The 20089-nt window shown below is 37.7% G+C and overlaps 1 protein-coding gene across 2 annotated transcripts in view; it reads right to left on the reverse strand.

The window, feature by feature from the left end:
* Positions 1-1593: 1593 nt before the first annotated feature.
* Positions 1594-20089, reverse strand: part of RSF1 (remodeling and spacing factor 1) — a 160925-nt gene continuing 142429 nt past the window's right edge. For both annotated transcript variants that reach the window (XM_008960238.4, XM_003808137.5), the window contains exons 12-16: positions 19832-19899; positions 18538-18745; positions 16787-17007; positions 13605-13793; positions 1594-9090 (exon numbers count right to left, since the gene is read on the reverse strand). In XM_008960238.4, coding sequence (XP_008958486.1) covers positions 8519-9090; positions 13605-13793; positions 16787-17007; positions 18538-18745; positions 19832-19899 — 1258 coding nt within the window. In that variant the 3' untranslated portion in view covers positions 1594-8518. The remainder of the gene's footprint in view (positions 9091-13604; positions 13794-16786; positions 17008-18537; positions 18746-19831; positions 19900-20089) is intronic.

Consider the following 20089-nt stretch of genomic DNA (forward strand, 5'->3'; position numbering starts at 1 on the left):
TAAGTTTCAGCTTTCTGTAACAGCTGTTCCTGATAATAAAGTATGTTGCTGAGACGGTGGCTTGTTTCCTGGAGTTTCTCTTAGGAATTTCTGACATTTCAGTAATAATTTCCAAATACACTTTAGGGTTTTCCATAGTCTATTTATTTTAAAGACTGGAAGTTAAATAAGAAGTAACTGGGAAGGGTATTGAACCAGAGACAGGATCAAACTTTCGTTTTCCACAATAGGGAGAACTTTATTTAGAGAGGAGTGTGTGTCAAGTAATGGAGATCAGAGATAGAGAAGTAAGATGTCAAAGACCCAGAGGCGGTAATAAAAAGACGACCGATCAAGGACACAGGCAGACAAGGTACTGCAAAAAGAAGATACCTCCTCAGAGACAGGACTAGGGAGAAAGATAGGTGCTCAAATGTGGCTAAAGTGGCTCTGAAATGGGCAAGGAGGAGTGATAAGGAAGCCATAGGTGGCCGATATCAATACTAGTAGGTTCCCAGCTGTCTTCATTTGGGATTTGACTGTATATGCTACATTGCAATGTCCAGTTACATCCTCTTAGAGTGTCCTTTCTCTTTGATATTCATTTAGACTTTCAGTACCCTAAAGAGCTCATGCAAACTCATTAAGAATCAAAATGACACAAGCATTAATCTCACCCAGAAGGGTCCCAACATCTAACTTCAATAGAATATTTTCGTTATTTTTTATAATTCCGCCTCTACTAAAGAATCACAGAACAGTACACCAATTCTATTTGTAAAAGAAAAGAACTGTTCTACATCTTCTGGTCTTATAATCTGAAAAAGAAATGGGCTGGCTGGGCACAGTGGCTCACGTTATTTGACTGATTCTCTTAAAGTGAAAATTTCAAATAAATTTAGCATTGTAACTAGCCATTTTCTTGCTAGCACCGACCAGCTTTTACTCCATTAGGTGAAATTCTTCAAAAGTTCTTTACCTAGTTAATATTTTCCATCAGAATCACAAATACTCTGCTAGTTTGTTGGTAAAAAAGCAAGTTCAGTGTGAATTTTACTGTATTTCAAGAGTAAATAAAAACTGTCAAATCATTTGTAGCTGAGAAGCCTACTCAGGGTTGGAAGGACCGGTTAGTCATTTGGTCTAATCCATTTTTTAAGGCGTGGATCAATGTGTGGATGTTTGGTCTCCCAAACATCCCCTATTCCTAATAATTCACTTCCAAGCTTGTTTATTATTAGAGAACTAAGCTTCCTCCATAGAATGAATGGAAAACTTTTGCCCTATGGCTTCTGTCCTCTGGTCTAGTTCTGTGCTCCTATGGGACCACACAGAACAAGTCCACAGCCTCTATAATGTGTTAGTTCTCCAGAGGCTAAAGATATAAATCAATAATAGTTTTCTAATATCTATATTTGTCTAGTTGGCAAATAGCCTTAAAAATTATTTTAGGGAAATTGATGCACTTGCAAATTTACTTTCTAGATAGTGGGAGAACAATTCATCTAGGCCTGGGTGATAAATTTTAACCATCATGAACTGTTACAGACAATTTGTTCCATGTGCCACAAAATTTAAAATAAGCTAAGTTTGCAAACACATCATGCTAAATAATTCAAATTTAAATTTTTATTATGACAATTGACATATTAAGTGAAAGAAATGACAGAAGTATTATAATAAAACATTTTGAAAGAAAAAGTTACACAATTAGGCCAATAGCTATAAAATGGCTTTAGGCCTGGCTTATAACACCAAGAGTTCTGATCAGACTGTAGTGAGACACTGAACATTTCATTAACAAAAATATTGGCACCAGCCACAACATATTTTGGTTGTCACTTACAAGGAATATTGTATTTAAACAACTATGCACTGCAATTCTAACACACTAGGTGTTCATACACTGAAGTTAACCCCTGAAGCTTTAAGCTACCAAGAATTCCCATACTTTTAATGCACAGTTTACTTTGTGTGTTATCAGAATTACATTTCCAGTTTTCTGATCTTCCCTGCCCCCCCACCCCCACACACATGCAGTACATTATGTGACAGAGAGCACTCCAGCTTCTATTTGACTAACAGCACGGTCCTGATTACCTCAAGAGTTAGTTTTATGCTAATCTTGGAGCTTCTGCTTTAAATATCATCTCCTAGAAACCAAATAAAACATTCTGAGAACCTATTCCAGGAATGTTTTTTTTAACGCATAGGAAAATAAAGCATTTCATATAAGCATGTTGGAAAATTCAAGAGGCATTCTGATCAGTCCCTGAATTCCAGCTATTACTTTAAATCAAAATTCTAAAAGATACCATTTATAAATTTTTATGTGGAATTTGTATTCTTCACATGGAAACTCATGATCTGCAGGCTTCCCTTCTGAATGAGGATAGCAAAAAACTGACGCTGGCAACACATGAATATAGCTTTGATAGAAGTTATGACACACTTAGATGAATTTAATTATTTTCAAGGATACACTTGTACTACAAAGGTGAGAAATTAGAATGGCAAAATTATCAGATGGGAAAAAGTACTGACATTTAAACGAAGCTGTGAATATACCATGGTAAAACGTGCCATGTAAAAGACTGTGCTAGAATCAGAAGTTCTACAAGATTTCAAAATACTTAGTGAATAAGGAAGGAACTGAAACTTGAATTTGACTTCTCTTGCTGCCACGCTTCAGCAGACAACTATTCCTGTGGAATTAAGTCCACTGAATAACCAAATAGACCAATTCTAGTTTTTTCCTTCTTTTATATGAATAGATTAAAATCAAGCCCTGCTCTACCACCATCTTAGCATAGGACATACCCTTTCAAAGTGTACACAAAACCTCATGGCAGGTTTGGGCAAGCTACAACAGATATCATCTCAAGAAGCTACTTTGAAAGAGAATAGAACACCAGACTAACATTGAGAATACCCTAGTTAGGCATCACAAAAATCATGCGCTGTAAGAATATGCTGTTAACAGCCAAATCTGGGCTACTGTAGCTGTTCTGATCCTGAAAATCCATTTACTAATATAAGCTAGATCTCTGTGTGTGTGTGTGTGTGTGTGTGTGTGTGTGTGTGTGCAATTTTCATGCAGTGACCTTAAAGCTTTGGAGACAGGGCTTGTTACTCCAATTTCAAGGCTTGTCCACATAGCAGTTGACATGCACCAATTCTGCTAAAGGGCAGGAGAATGAAAAAGACATGGCACAAATTTTTAAACAATTTTAGGTTTAATTACATAATGCACCTGTAGATGATCTAGCATAAACACAATCGTAAAAAATCTACATCCTATTTTAGGGTATTTTCCCACCTCCCATCCCTTAAAAGCTGTACAGTTATTTTTTTTAAAAAAAGGTGACTCTCAAGCAAAATAAACTTTTTTTTTTTTTTTGCAACATACAAAATAAGTTAAATGATTCAGAAGGTTTTGAGCCATGAAGTTCCCCAATAACTGTGTTCTGGCTGTTCATGAGCATGACGTGCAAGCTGCTGGTCTATGACCAGAACTCAATAAATACAGATCAAACAAAACCACAAAACACTTAAATTAGATTTCTTTAGAAACTGATGAAAGTCAAGAAAATATATACTTAGGATTAACAATTCCATTCTTAACTTACATCATCCAGTGGCAAAAAGCACGAGGCAAGTATTCAGTCCTTAGCACACTTTCTAGCTTGTACCGGTTTGGCCAAAAAAGGAAAAAAAAAATTCCTTTAAAAATGTTTTTTTCTCATTCAAAATATCCAAGAAATTTTATAAATTTCTACTCAACTATTGTTATGCCCTCTTATATAACTTATGTATAGGATAGTCATATTTTAAAGTTATTAAAATAAACATCTTCGCTAACTGAAACCATTACGATGTGCCAGAATTGGGTTTACTGAATTTTCCAAAGTGGTATAAATATGAAAGGAAAAAAAAAATTGTGCTCAGGTGTCCAAAGGAGGAAAAAAAGTCCACAAATTGGATCCTCTTCTAATCGACTTCCAGGAGGGTTTGCATGAATGAATACAAAAAGTGGTGAGTGTATAATCTGAAGTGGTTATATACTAAGCTCATCACATTTTGGCTTATGACTGCTTGCTTGGCAATTACTCTCTTCAACATATTACAGTTACTTAGCAATCCTTGGCACTCAAAAGATGTTAAAAGATAATTTAAGTTGGAGCAAAACATTTTGAAAACAAATTAAGTGAACATATAGCAACTCAGTTTAAATACATTGATAGCAAAAGGCTTTGACCTTAAGGATTGGTATAAAAATGACACAAAAAAATCAGTTAACTTGCCACTTCCAAGGTAGGTTTACAGGCACACACTTTGGGAAAGGTAGATAATATAGGAATGGATTTTAATCTGAGAAGATTCAATAATGGATCATATTAAGCAGAAGAGGGCTAGGTAGATTACAGCAGATATGCAGCCTTGGCATTCTCTGCTTCTTCAAGAACGAGGAATATATTTTGAGAATGTCAAACATCAGGAGAAACTGTTGTCTAGATTTTCTGTAATTAAATGATGTTCATAATATTTGTATCTGTTGCAATGCAGCCATCTTATTTCTTTCAATAGTTAATGATGGATTCATTTTTATTTTTTCTGATACTTATCTGAAGTGTGTGCGTGTGCACACACACACACACACATATACACATGTACCATTTAACTCTGGGTCTTTGAATAGTTGTTCTATAGCTGTGAGCCATCACCTTGAATAACGGACCTGTTCCACTGTACTGGTAAAGAGCGGAGTTCCTAGCTTTTTCTGAATATTAAACTTGTAGATTCATTAGGTTCTTTACAGTTGTGTGGTAGAACCAGCAAAGGGTTAACATCTCTTATGCCCACAAACAAGCTAAAAAAGCATTCCTTGTGACAAAGGACACCCCACCAATCCCACTTAAAAACAGCTAACATTTCCTCATCATTTTGACTATTAAACAAGTAAATGTCCATGTTTTTCTTAATATATGTACTTTGCTCAAATGTATATTATGGGATGGGTTTCATCAACCAAAAAGTAAAAACTGGGTATGTGTAACACCCTTTTAAAATTAATTTGTTTAAAAATTATTTTTCAAAAGCTTCACTAGCATTTAAAGTTTTTGGTTCTTGGGCAGGTCACTTTTATATATAGATTGCCAGTAGACATGAATTTATTCTAAATGAAACTACCCTTTATCCTCTGAATCTGTAACCTTGACCAATTGAAAAAAGGATGTCAAGGAAATATAACTTGATGTACATTCTTGAAAATATCTCTGCCATCATTTTGCAGTAATGTGCCAATGATGGAAAATGTTTTACACTAATTTCATCAGCACTGATGTACAAAACCAAAACATTTTCAGTCTGAGTCCTTTTCACACATATTTCAGTTCAAAGCTTCTGCTGTGTGAAAAGCTGACTAGTTTTCAAACCTTTTCAGAAATTGCAAACTAAATATACTGAATATTAATCTACGTCTCCCTTTAATACATTAGCTACAGTCTAGAGTTTGACACTGGGAGTCCAACTTGTATTTCAACAAGGGGGGTTTAAATTATTAAAGGGCTCTATTATGTAGCAGCTATTTTGAGTCTAAATCCATGGTTAGTGCTCTAAAAAAGATCCAAGACTGTCTAAACTCTACATCAATTACTGCTTTCCTATACTTTCTGCAGTTCATAGTGACTGTATTGTCTTTGTATACAGAACATTTCGTTTTCTAAAATTTTTTAACTTCTTCAGAATACCTTCAGAGTGTATTTCAGTGATCATAAACTCTTTGAGGGACTGAATCTGAACTCCAAGCAGCACAACTGTTTTTGCACTGCTCAAAATTTAATAATCAATAATCTATCTGCCTAATAATGTTTTATCAACCGCTTGGATTACATTCTTGGTAGATGACCTATAGTTAATTGATTTAATCAAAATATAAGGTGAGAAGGGGTACATTCACTATCAAGTTGACGAACACTTATTCAAGTTTGGTAAATATCAGGCAGCACAGCACAAGTGGTCTCCAAACCTAAACGGAATACTCAGTCTTTGAGATGGTAAGAATTACCTTAGGCTTTCTATAGTAGAAGAGTAAAAATAACTCCTCATTTCACATTAGGCATCCTGTTAAAATTATCTACCCATTTAATACTACTTCTGATCACTTGGCTTAACTGAGGAATAGAATAGGTGGAAGAAGGAGCTGGTGTGTCCAGAGGTAGAGACAGGGCACATGGGAGAGTTTCCACACAATAGTGGCTTTACCCAGCTGCAGGACTAAAATGGTAGAGTGAGACTGGGTGGCAGGAAAGGGCACTTGTACATTCAAACCACTTACCTTGCACTAGTAGAAATCTTTATATTGCTTGCCTGTTTTAGATGGTTTAAAAGGTTAATTCTTAGCTGACTTGCAAATAAATAAAACAAACCTAGCTGGAAAGGAGACTGTTAAGTAAATGCAGCTCCTTACACAGCCCTGCTTTACTGTCTGTGAATGTAAGCCCTTCCCTCCCTTCCAGTGGAACACTGTCTCAAAATAAAAATCACAACTTACTTGGAACCACATGCTATTGGTGCATCCTATTTTTAGGTTGCTTTCATTATTTTATTTTTTATACAGATACATACACATTGCTAGAATCAAAGCAAAAATATTAATGGGCAGGTACTACAGAACTAAAGTGAAACAAAACAAAACAACGAACAACTGAAAAACAATAGCTATAAACTTTCAAGGCCAAAAGATAAGATTTAAGGGCAATACCTGTTGAAGAAGGAAAAGGAGTATAAAGTTCCTAGAGAGGTATTTATAATGCAAATCTAATGCCAGTTTTTTAGTAATAAAAAAGAGAAGTGCTTTACTATACACTGACTAGCACATAATACTTAATTTGGAAAGAAAAATTAATGACGTTCCTTGGGCCAGCAGCAGATATGGTGTGTCCATTGCCGGCAACAGACACAACACCGGAACAGAAAAACCCAAATCCCAGGGCTAAAGTATTCACAGAAGTAATGGTTGAAGGTTTCAGGATTTAACAGGCTAGGTTTAATCACAAGTGCTACACTCTGTACAATGTTATGGCTCTGCCTGAAATTTTACAGCTATAACAGAAACTAAATAAGACAAAGTTCATATTTTAGTGTCAATTACATGTTAGGTATTTAGTTAGTTACAAACCCTTTTTTCTTGAAACAAAGGGCTTTTCTTTAAAGTGTTGAGATGTTTGAAATGGATGTCATGCCTATTAATTACATCGGCAGTTCTCATTCAACTCTATGTTGGTTGTATGACTATTAATGAATTTTAATAGAAGTCTAATGGCCAAAGGCCAAAACTACATTCAAACTCTGCTAATATATCCAGGCAGATAGGAAATTCCAACACACACACACACGCACACACACAAACACGCACACACGCTAAAACTCAAACTAAAAACCTCCCAAAGGAACTGCTTTGTTTGTAGACTTCAATTTGAAGTAGATACTAAGGGCAAGAATAGACCAGTTAAAATTCACCTGAAAATCTCTTCCCAGTCTTCAAATGTGCTAAAATATCACTGTCAGCTTAGCATCTCTTCATGTATGTTATATATAGATGTATTTTTTTCAAAATGATATTTCAGATATTTAAACATCAAGTGGCCAGAAGACAAGAGTTATACTATTGGCAAAGTTTACAGTCCACCCAGGCCTTAAGAAAGACCACATTCATTTCACTAATAACTCTCCATCAGACACAATATATTTGAGGCCACCTTATTACCACTGCATAAAGCTTATTTAAAAAAATCTGTTGCTAGCACAGTCTGGTTGGCAAAGCTTCATTATACATTTTACTGTACAAATGCTTTTCAGATGATTTTATTTTTTTTTAAACAAGAAACTCTGCTATAACAAAAATTTAGGTTAATTATGATGGTACTTTCACTGTCTCTTCTTTATTAAAGTGTGGTTATCTCCAATAGTAAACAAGTTCATTTCACAAAGGCTGTTACTAAATGACTTATGTATGATGTTATCTACAATTCTCAAACTGTAACAGTACAGACTTGAACTTTTAAATTGTCTGTAAATCATCATCTATGCCATGAATGTTTAAATATAATATATATTTAATATGAAAAAGCTAAAGCACAAGTGCTTTCACCCACCCCTAAATTCTGTTTTGGGCCCTCACAGATTCGGAATGCATTTTCATCCACCCTTTTTCACAAAGTCAGGAGAGCTCAGGAAATATAAAGTCAAAAATATACAAATCTTTGTTGTTATTATAATAAGATTTTTTTCCATGAATGAAATTACCAAGGACCATGAACCTGGAAAAAGAAAATCAAAAGGAATTTACAGCAATTATTTATCTTCAAAGTTCAGAACTGGTCACTTCACAGAAAGACTTCAGGATTTGTTGAAATTTTTCTTCTAAAAGTCATTCTGTAGTGGAGTTTTCTAGGAAAAATTAAACAGCTTTTAATAACTGGCCCGCTGGTGTGAGAGCTACCGTGGAATAAATTAGCACAAAAATGGAAAAAAAGTCTTATAACTGTTCACTGTTACAGACATAATCAACAAGGTCAGTCACTCTCAAAAGCTCATCTTCCTCCTCTTCTGGTGCTCCTGCCTCCTGCCCACCACTTGTCCCATTGGAGGCTAGGCTTGCACTGGCTGTGCTGTTGTCCTTGGGGGTCTGAGACTTCTCAGTAGGCTTGCCAATCAAGTTCTCAATGGCTTTGCCAGGGCTCTGTCCATTGGTTGAAGGTAAGTCCACTAAGCTATAGTCCAATGGGCTCCCCACTTTGCCTACATTTTCAAAGTCCTCTTCCTCATCACTTTCTATCCGGTAGGGCTTCTTGGTGCTCTCTTGTTCTGAGGGCAGGACCCTAGGCTGGCTGTCATGGGCAGGCTGATTTGCATCTCCATGAGCATTGTCACAACTCTCTTCCTCATCCGTCTCAATCCGGTGTAGCCGTTTGCGGGATGGTTTGCCTTCCTCTTCCTCCTCCTCATCTGCTTCTGAATACTCATCTGTGCTTCGGCCCCGCTTTCGAACTGACCGCTTTGATTCTTTAGCTAGCTCGTCATCTTCAGAGTTCTTGGACAAATAGCTCTCTAGAATAAACAGCACATTTAAGCCATTGGCACGGTTAACCATAAACGAATTTAATTCTCCTTTTCCTCCCGATATTCACCCCACGTCCTGCTTTCAGAATTGCTTGTACATAAATGTTTCCTTTCAATAATTGGCCTGATTTCTCTCTTCTCAGTCCCATAACAATGCCCAATATGATTCATGGTGTACTTTATTTATGATTTTAGACAATATTTTCTTTTTTTTTATTGAGACAGAGTCTCGCACTGTTGCCCTGGCTAGAATACAATGGCGTGATCTTGGCTCACTGCAACCTCCGCCTCCTGGGTTCAAGCGATTCTCCTGCCTCAGCCTCCCGAGTAGCTGGGATTACAGGCGCCAGCCACCACGCCTGGCTAACTTTTTGTATTTTTAGTAGAGACGGGGTTTCACTATGTTGGCCAGGCTGGTCTCGAACTCCTGACCTTGTGATCCATCTGCCTCGGCCTCCCAAAGTGCTGGGATTACAGGCATGAGCCACTGTGCCTGACCTTCTTTATTTTTTGAGATGGAGTCTCACTCTGTCTCCCAGGCTGGAGTATCGTGGCGCAAACTAGGCTCACTGCAACCTCTGCCTTCCAGATTCAAGCAATTCTCCTGTCTCAGCCTCCCAAGTAGCTGGGATTACAGGTGTGTGTGCCGCCACACCCAGCTAATTTCTTTGCATTTTTAGTAGAGACGGGGTTTCACCATGTTGGCCAGACTGATCTCGAACTACTGGCCTCAAGTGATCTGCCCATCTTGGCCTCCCAAAGTGCTGGGATTATAGGCGTAAGCCACTGTGCCCAGCCAACAGCAGATTTCTTGGGGGAAGATGTCTGATAATGCTTGAATTAAATGAAGATAGGTTAGTTAAACTAACAAACTCCTTCCCACTAGTACACAAATTAGGTTATCATGTCAACACGCTGATAAGGAAAGATTCAAACGGGACACCCAACTCTGTACATCTTAAACACTGTGCCAACTCTCATCTTAGTTATCAGACGCCCTTGGTAGTCTTAATTGTCTTCTCTTCTTTGTCTACATAGTTGGGCCCCCCTATCCATTAATTTAACCAACTGCAGATGGAAAATATTCAGGAAAAAAATAGATGGTAGTGTCTGAACTGAACATACATAGACTTTTTTCTTGTCATTCACTAAACAATACAGTATAACAATTATATAACATTTACACTGTATCAGGTATTTTAAATATTCTAGAGATTTATTTAAAGTATATAGAGGATATGGGTAGGTTATATGTGAATATGACACCATTTTATATGAGGGACTTGTAAATCCAAGGATTTTGATATCTGCGGGGATCCTGAAATCAATCCTCCATGGATACTGAAGATGACTCTACTTCCATTTTAGAAGAACTCACCTAGTCTCACAACTTGGCATGCCATCTATGTGCTAACGGCTCTCATATTTATTTTAGGCAACCACTGAATTCCAGACTAGTGTATTAAACTGCCTACTCGACATCTAGGCTTGGATATCTCTAAACAGGCATCTCAAATCATGTGTCTAAAACTGGGCTCCTAAACTTTCTTCTTAAACCTGCAGCCCTGTGGTCTCTACCAACTTAAGTTTTTGGCAATTGCTCCTCCAATTGCTCAGTCATCCTTGATTCTTTTCTTTCTCTCATCCAACCCAACAGTAAATCCTTTGGGTCTCACTTTAAAACATATCCATAATGTGACTGCTTTCATCCCTTTACTGCTACTGACCCAGTTCCACCCTCCATCATCTCTCACCTGGACTATTACAATAACTTCCCAATGGGTCTTCTAGCTTCTGCCCTGGCCCCCTTCAATCTATTCATAACACAACTACCACAGCAAATTAAAATCTAAGTCAGATCATATCACTCTTTTGCTCAAAATGTGGGATGGTTTGCTTTCCTCTTCCTCCTCATCTGCTTCTGAATACTCATCTGTGCTTTGGCCCAAATGTTTCTCACCTTACACAAAATAAAAATCCAAAGTCTATACAATGTCCTACTCTGTGTTATCTAATACGATAAACACTAGTCACATGTGGTTATTTTAAATTTAAATTAGTTAAAATTAAATAAAAATAAAAATTCAGTTCCATGGTCACACTAGCCACATTTCAAGTGCTCAATAGCCATATGAGGTTAGTGGCTATTGTAACGATCAGCACACATATAATCAGTGCAGAAAGTTTAACTGCACAGCACTATTTATCATCAGAGGTTAGCACATTTTTTATGTAAGAGGCAGGCCCTATAGTCTCAGTCACAACAACTCAGCTTTTTGAGAAAGCAGGCAACAGACTATATGTAAACAAATTGGTATGGTAGTCTTCCAGTAAAAACTGTATTACAGGGCAGGGTGCAGTGGCTTACACCTGTAATCCTAACACTGTGGGAGGCCAAGGTAGGGGGGATCACTTGAGGCCAGGAGTTTAAGGTCAGCCAGGGCAACACTGCAAGATCTCATCTCTATAAAATAAATTTAAAAATTAGCAGTGTGGTGGCTTATGCCACTTCTAGCCACTTGGGAGGCTGAGGCAGGTGGACTGCTTGAGCACAGCAGATTGAGGCTATGGTGAGCTGTGATTGTGCCACTGCACGCCAGCCAGGGTGAGACCCTGTCTCAAAAACAAAAACAAAAACCTTGCTTTTTTATTTATGTAAGAAGGTGGGCTCTCGTTTGCTGACTGGCCCCCACTGACTTCTTTGCTTCATCTCATTATGTCTGCCTTCACTCATTCTGCTCCAACAACCCTGCACTCCCTTCTGTTTGCTGAACATGACAAGCACAAACATACCTCAAGACCTTCATATTTATTGTTCCATCTGTCTGTATCATTCTTCTTTTAGATAAGAGCATGACTCACACACAACATTTCTTTCAGGTCTTCACTCAAATGTTTTCTTAGTGAGGATTTCCTTAGTATATTATCTGAAATTCAACTACTTTCCCAACCCCCTTTTCTCCTTTATTTTTTTCCAAAGCACTCATCTCTAATATATCATATATTCTACTTATCTATCTTGTTTATTGTCACCTTCTTCCCAACTAAAATAAAGAGTTTCATAAGAGCTATTTTGTTTGCTGTTATATTCCAGTGCTTGGAATAGGGCCTAGTTTAATAAATAATTCATATTTAATGGCTTAACTAATGCAATTTATGTTTGTTTCTGTGACACATGAAGGTAAGTACACATTCGAAAAAGATGTTCACCTCCCTTCTTTAGCATCCCACATCCAAACATTTTTTTTCCCTTTCTCTTTTGTCTTGGGCTCAAACTTAAATTCATGTTTAATCTATGAAAGCAAAACAATCTTCAAAACAGGCCATAAAGCCGGGCGCGGTGGCTCACGCCTGTAATCCCAGCACTTTGGGAGGCCAAGGTGGGCGGATAACCTGAGGTCAGGAGTTTGAGACTAGCTTGGCCAACATGGTGAAACCCCATCTCTACTAAAAATATAAAAATTAGCCAGGCTTGGTGGCACATGCCTAAAATCCTAGCTATTGGGAGGCTGAGCCAGGAGAATCGTTTGAACTTGGGAGGCGGAGGTTGCAGTGAGCCGAGATCACACCACTGCACTCCAGCCTGGGTGACAGAGTGAGACTCTGTCACCAAAAAAAAAAAAAAAAAAAAAAAAAATATATATATATATATTTATATGTGTATATGTGTGTATATATATACACTATATAAAATAAGTAAAACAAAAAAGACTAAATGGATGTAAGAAATTCATATTTTAGAGCTTGTCTTGTACTACTGGTAGGGGGCACAGTTATAGCTATTAGGAAATAAAACGGTTTCCAACTGAAATCATAGTCAAGGTGGAAAGAGACAGTAGGCACTTTTATTTGAAACCTTTTAGCTATTAAGGACATAAGAGGTTATTTCAAAATGAGGGCCATGAATAAGGGAGTAAGAAAAAGAAGTAGAATAATCTTGATCAGATCACAATTTTCTGAGACTTCTCTAGTTTCAATGAAAATTTAAATTACAATGGAGATCTTAAAAATTAGCCTCTTATCGAGTATCTTTTATTTAAACTATGGTAGGCACAAGATTATAGGTTTTATCTCAAAGATACTACTGGTTATATGGATTTTTTTTTTTTTTTTGAGACACAGTCTTGCTCTGTCACCCAGGGTGGAGTGCAGTGGCACAACCTTGGCTCACTGCAATCTCCGCCTCCCAGGTCCAAGTAATTCTCCTGCCTCAACCTCCTGAGTAGCTAAGATTACAGGCGCGTATCACCACACAGGCTAATTTTTTTTATTTTTAGTAGAGACAAGGTCTCACCATGTTGGACAGGCTGGTCTTGAACTCCTGGCCTCAAGTGATCTGCATGCCCTGGCCTCCCAAACTGCCGGGATTACAGGCGTGAGCCACCATGCCTGGCCTGGTTATATGAGTTTCAAAGAATGGTACAGAATCACAATCCGAGTTCACTTTATAATGTCTATTTTGCCCTGTCCAAACTTCTATATATAGGAGACCTATGCCTTACCTTCACTCTCTGAGCTGGAAAGTCTTCGCTTGTGTACTCGCCTTATTTCTTTACCACGTCGCAAACTCTTCTGGGAACCGTCACTTTCTGAGTCTTCTTTGTAGTTAATTTGTCTTTTCTGATTTCTCCTTGACCGCCTTCGCCGAGTTTCTACAAAATCATCACTAAAATCATCACTGAAGTCACTTTCTATTTTAAAAAAAGGAAGAACAAAGTACAAAATTTAAGTCTATTTAGAAATGTAGCTTAGGTTATAAAAATGAAAAGCTACCAAGCAGAGTTCAGTCATAAATATTTTTAAGTGAACAGTAACTTTTATGAGTTTCATTTTATTTGAGAGAGTATCTCACTATCACACAGGCTGGAGTGCAGTGGCATGAACATGGCTCACTACAGCCTCAACCTCCTGGGCTCAAGAGATCCTCTGGCCTCAGCTGCCCCAGTAGCTAAAGCTAGGATCACAGGCATATGCACTACCACTCCTGGCTACCTACCAAAGTGTTGAGATTACAACATGCCTGGCCTTTAAGTCTCCCTTAAAAAAAAAAAAATGAGTCAATCTGTGCAGGTTTTTAATGCCAAACCTCACAATATATACTCTTAGCGGTGAATCCTCAAGATTAGAAAATGTTTTATCCTTTTTAGTTTGTTTGTTTTTGAGACAGAGTCTCACTATGTCGCCCATGCTGGAGTGCAGTGGCATGATCTTGGCTCACTGCAAACTCCACCTCCTGGGTTCAAGCAATTCTCCTGCCTCAGCCTTCCGAGTAGCTGGGACTACAGGTACCCGCCACCACACCTGGCTAATTTTTGTATTTTTAGTAGAGATGGGGTTTCGCCATGTTGGCCAGGCTGGTCTTGAATTCCTGGCCTCAAGTGATCCGCCTGCCTCGGCCTCCCAAAGTGCTGGGATTACAGGTGTAAGCCACCACACCCGGCCTAAATGTTTTATACTTTTTTAGAAATAGTCCTTACTGCAGTCAACCTACAGCTACCTGGTCAGGTACACAGCTGCCATGACTACTGCTCTTCTTGGTAGACGGCTACCACAAATCCACCTCCTGATAATATGCTGTTCTACCTGTCGCTATAGTCATAATGTATTGCAGAGGTTATGCCCTCTAACCAAAGAAAACTCATGAATCTGTTCCACATAAATACAGAACTCAAGATATATTTTTGACTTTTCTCCATAAAGAATACAAATCTGCTAAATAAAGCACACAGACCTAGTTAAACTTGCAAAGCACTGCTAAATAGCATTGTTCCTGTCATCTCTGATCAATAAGCCAGAGTGAGGCTGTGGCATTATGTCACAGCTGTTTTTCAGAATGTTAAATTCCACCGAAGTATGACATTCAAGCTTGTTATTCTTTTGTGGATTTCAAACATTTCAAAATAGCTAGCCAATAGGTTGAAGTGGTTCTCATTGGCCAAATTTGGGACAAATGGAGCCTAAATAGTGATGGGAATGTAGTATATCCACTGATCAGAATAAGAATCCACGAGTTTACATTGACATAAATAAACAAACATATGGAGGAGAAGGGAAATGTTCTTCCTTACAGAACAACAATAAATAAATATAACAGAAATGACAGGGTTAGAATTATCCACAGGAACTAAAACTAGCAGGTGAAATATAAGGAAAAGGATATTTAAATAGTCTCAAATTCCCACAAATTACTTATTAATTATAAGGAAAAATAATAAAGAGACTCAGAAGATGCAACATTCTCTGTGCTATTCCCACTATAAATGCATAATCTGAATCTTATCACAAGGAAACAAAAGAAATCCAAACTGGGAAACATCTACAAAACAACTAGTATGTACTCTTTAAAAATATCAAGATGAGACAAAATTTGAGGATTATTCCAGATTAATGGAGACTAAAGAGATGTGAATAAACGCAGAGCCCTGGAATGGATCCTGGGTTAGGAAAAGAAAAAAAAGATATAAAGAATAATATGGAGATACTTGTTAAAAATTTGAATGTGTACTGTTAATTAGGTAATAGCATTCTATCAATGTTAAAATATCTGAATTTGGTAATCGCATTGTGGTGATGTAAGAAAATGTCCTTGTCCTTAGGAAATAATCACTGATAAAGGGACATGATATTATCATCACTTATTTAGATGGTTTAGGAAAAAAGATAAATAAAACCAAAAAAAACCCACAAGGATGGCCAGAGTCTGATACTCATATCTATGATTCTTCTCCAATAAGATGACACCTATCAATTTGCCAATTACATAAAGCACGCATTTCTTGTAGCGGTTGAGCCTCTATTTACTCACTTAATAGGGATAAGCATACTCTATAACAACATCAACTACTGTTAATCTGTAAAAACTACTCAACACTGACTGTGGTCTAAATGAGAGTTAACTTATATTCTTCTCTCTCCAACAGCTGGGCATCTGAGGGAAATGTTCACAGTTTATTGAGAATGATTTCCAAGAAACCCTATGAAGATGAAGGTTTAGGAGTGGAAACATTTGACAACCAAGGAGTCATCACAATCCTACTAGGCATCTGATATGAAGTTAACGTATCAATCAGTATGTATTTTCTCAGATGTGCTTTCTTTTTTTTTTTTTTTTTTTTTTTTTGAGACGGAGTCTCGCTCTGTCGCCCAGGCTGGAGTGCAGTGGCGCGATCTCGGCTCACTGCAAGCTCCGCCTCCCGGGTTCACGCCATTCTCCTGCCTCAGCCTCCCGAGTAGCTGGGACTACAGGCGCCCGCTACCACGCCCGGCTAATTTTGTGCTTTCTATGAGAGAAATTTAGTCAGAAATAAGTCTTAAGAACAGAATTTTAAGAACTCTTAACTCCAGAAGTCATAAGAATTTGTTGAGCTGGCCAGCGTGCTGGCTCACACCTGTAATCCCAGCACTTTGGGAGGCTGAGGTGGGCAGATCACCTGAGGTCGGGAGTTTGAGACCAGCCTGGCCAACATGGAGAAACTCCCTCTCTACTAAAAATACAAAATTAGCCAGGCATGGTGGCGCATGCCTGTAATCCCAGCTACTTGGGAGGCTGAGGTAGGAGAATCGCTTGAACCCGGGACACAGAGGTTGCAGTGAGCCGAGATGGTGCCATTGCACTCCAGCATGAGCAACAAGAAAAACAAAAAAGAATTTATTGAGCTACCATATGGTTACAGATTATTTTTACCAGAGTCTCTACTATTCTCCTCAGATTCCTCCTCTTCATCATCATCGGAATATTTTTTCTTTGGGGTCTTTCTTCGCAAACGCCTGCTCTGCCTCATTGGCCGAGAGGGGTGTCGCCTCAGTCTACGGCTACAAAAGTCAGTGTCACTGTCATCATTAGATGGCGGATCTTCTTCACTTTCATCTGGGTTTTCATCAGACACAACAAACTCATCTTGAGATCTGTCCAAGAGAAACCAGATAAAATACAATGGTATTTAGAAGAGTGAACCCATTTTTAAGAGTTCTGAGTTCAAATTCTGGTGAGCCCAGTGAATCATTAAGTATAGTGCAACATATCTGGATAATTGTATCAAATGCCCTATTTATAAAATGGGGAAAATGTTTTGCCACCTATCCTCTTAGGAGGGGTTGTAAAGATGAATTAATGTTGATTTCTGTACTGCTTTGACCTCTTGGGATGTCCCCCATGTTAAATTCGACATATTCAAAAGTGAATTCATTATTTCCCAATCTACTTCTCTCTTCTGTTCCCTGGCCTGATATTTGGCACCATCACTCATCCAGTAACTCCAACCAGAAACGTGGTATTTATCCTAACTTTCCCCTTTTCATTTCTCATATCTAATAAATTAATAATTTCTCTAGAGTCTACCTCTTAAAAGATAATCTCTCAAACCTGATCTCTTGTTTTCAGCTTTTCATACTCACCTTAACTATAAAAGCAACTCCACAAATAGTTTCTCTAATATCTGGTCTCATTTCCCCTCAATCTATCCTCCAAATGAATGCCAGGATGAATCTTTCTGAAGCATAAATCTCATATTAATTTAGTGTTTAAAACCCTTCACTGGTTTTGTATAATTTTCAGGATAAAGTCAAAACACTTATGCATGACAAATAAAACACTCCCTAATCTGGCTCTTTTTATCACTTGACCACATCTCCAGTAGGGCACTCTCTACTTCATCACCTTATTCCTGCTATCCAGAGCCAACAGGAGTTTCCCAAACATTCTATGACATTTTACGGCTTGCTGTCTTGGACATATGACTTCTATGCTTATAATACCTTTTTCTTATCCTTTTAGTCTCATACTTGTTGATTCCAAATACTCATTCTTCAAATTTCAGATCAAGCTTTACTTCTACTTTAAGGTTTACTCTTTAGATTAAGCCAACTTTCCTCTGTAGCCTAATTTATCTTTCCCTGTATTTTAGTAGCAGTTATGCAGAATGACTTTTTTTTTTTTTTGTGGTTTATATACTTGTTTCCTCTTCTAATAATCTGAAAGGAGAAACTCTGCAGTATTGTTTCAATTCCAACTCTGCAAAGAAGCCTTTCTTGATCTTCTATACTGGATTACCAGTCCCAAGTCCAACTTCTATGAGTCATGAGAGGGTAATATCTTATTTATTTTTCACATACGACTGGAAACCCCTCATGGACCTGGCAGAAGGTGGCACAGAGGTACAGAGAAAGCTCTCAACAAATGAAAGTTTAATTGTAGTTAGTAAAATTTAAATACAATTTTGAATGTTAAACAACCATAAATCTATTTTCTGTTCTAAACTTTAAAAATGGGCCAAAATTAGTATTCTTGAATCTGCTTTAAATATCCTGAAAATAAACAGAGGTTGTCTATGTACATGAAGAAGAAAACCCTCATCACAGCATGGGCAAGCCTCTCTGCTAGCCCAGTCCTGTTCCTGCTGGTATCTAGGGATCGGGGCCTAGTAGGAGACCACACACCCATCACTGATCTTGAATTCATCCTCGCTCTCTTCTTCATCCAGGTTGCTATCACTGTCCAGATCATTTAATCGCCGGCGTTTCTTCCTTCGAGCAGCAGCTGCCCTCTGGGGTCGTTTATTTTCTTTTCTTTCTTCATCCAAAATAGTAGAGATGTCTTTCCCACGATGACCTGTGATGGTGGAGATATCTTTTCCTCGGCCAACTCCTGAATTTGGGGGAGGGAAGTTCGGGGAGAGAAAAATATGTGTTTATTAAAAGCTTCCCTTTAATTTCTAGAGACAGTCCTTATTCATGCTTAGCAGCTCTTCATTTCTTTATTTTCTTCCAACAAATATGCAGTTTTCTTATGACTTCAGCTGACAGAGGTCTCAGAGTTTTAGCATTCGTTTACCCTACTGAAGAGAAGTTTACTATGTAGGGAACCTCGTTTTTTAAATTTTTATATAATTCACACACCGCAATATTCACCCTCTTAAAGTGTACAATTCAGACATTTTTAGTATAGTCACAAAGTTGTGCAACCATCACCACTACCTAACTCCAGAACATTTTCATCACCCAAAAAAGAAACCTCATACCTATGAGCAGTCACTCAAGAATCTCTTCTTGAAAGCTGTCTTTTGGACAAGGCTTTAGAAAGAGGCCAATAGAGTTTTTAAAAACAGTGTTTGCAGGACAGAAAAAGTGAGAATTCAGCAGCAAAAATGTAAATAAAACATACATCTCTGGAAAAGCCTTAAACAATCTACTTATTAATCTTTTCCAGAGTTTTCATAATAACTAAGTAGAAACCAGAATGTTCCATATTGGAGCATTGGCTAATAGTGCTTTAATTAAATTATCTTCAAGTTCTTCTATTTTAATGCCACTTACTAAAGACTATGAAATTAAGAAACCAATTTTTAATAGGGTAACTTAAAAACTTTTGGTTTAAATTATTTTGGTTCTGATTATCCATAATTTTTGAGACTTTGTAGTCTCAAAGACAACTGAAAAGTTTCCTCAGTTTTCTATATGGAATCAGAAGTAAATTTTTTAACCTATGAAGGAACATCAATGTTTTATATCAGCTTGTAAAACAAAACTGCTTTAAAAGTAGTTAGTAAGATCTGAGTCTATACACTGACATTGTATCCACAAATTACTCTAAATCTGAGACAACTAACATCAGTACTAATCATGATACATAACGGGAAAGAGAATAAAAACATATGCTCACTGCCTTAATTTGGGGACCTGAATGAACTTCTTGGCAGAGTTCTATGAAGAAGAGAGAACGACAAACACATACCTCCTCCATCGGCTTCTTTGATGTCATCTTCAATAGCTTCATCAATTGCTTCATCAAACTCATCAAATCTAAAATATACACAATGATCACATTATAGCCTGTCCTGGCTTTTTTTTTTTTTTTTAATTATTTTTATTTATTTATTTTTGAGACGGAGTCTCGCTTTGTTGCCAGGCTGGAGTGCAGTGGCGCCATCTCGGCTCACTGCAACCTCTGCCTCCCGGGTTCAAGGGATTCTCCAGCCTCAGCCTCCCGAGT

Source organism: Pan paniscus, chromosome 9, assembly GCF_029289425.2.
Source record: "Pan paniscus chromosome 9, NHGRI_mPanPan1-v2.0_pri, whole genome shotgun sequence".
NCBI lineage: Eukaryota > Metazoa > Chordata > Mammalia > Primates > Hominidae > Pan > Pan paniscus.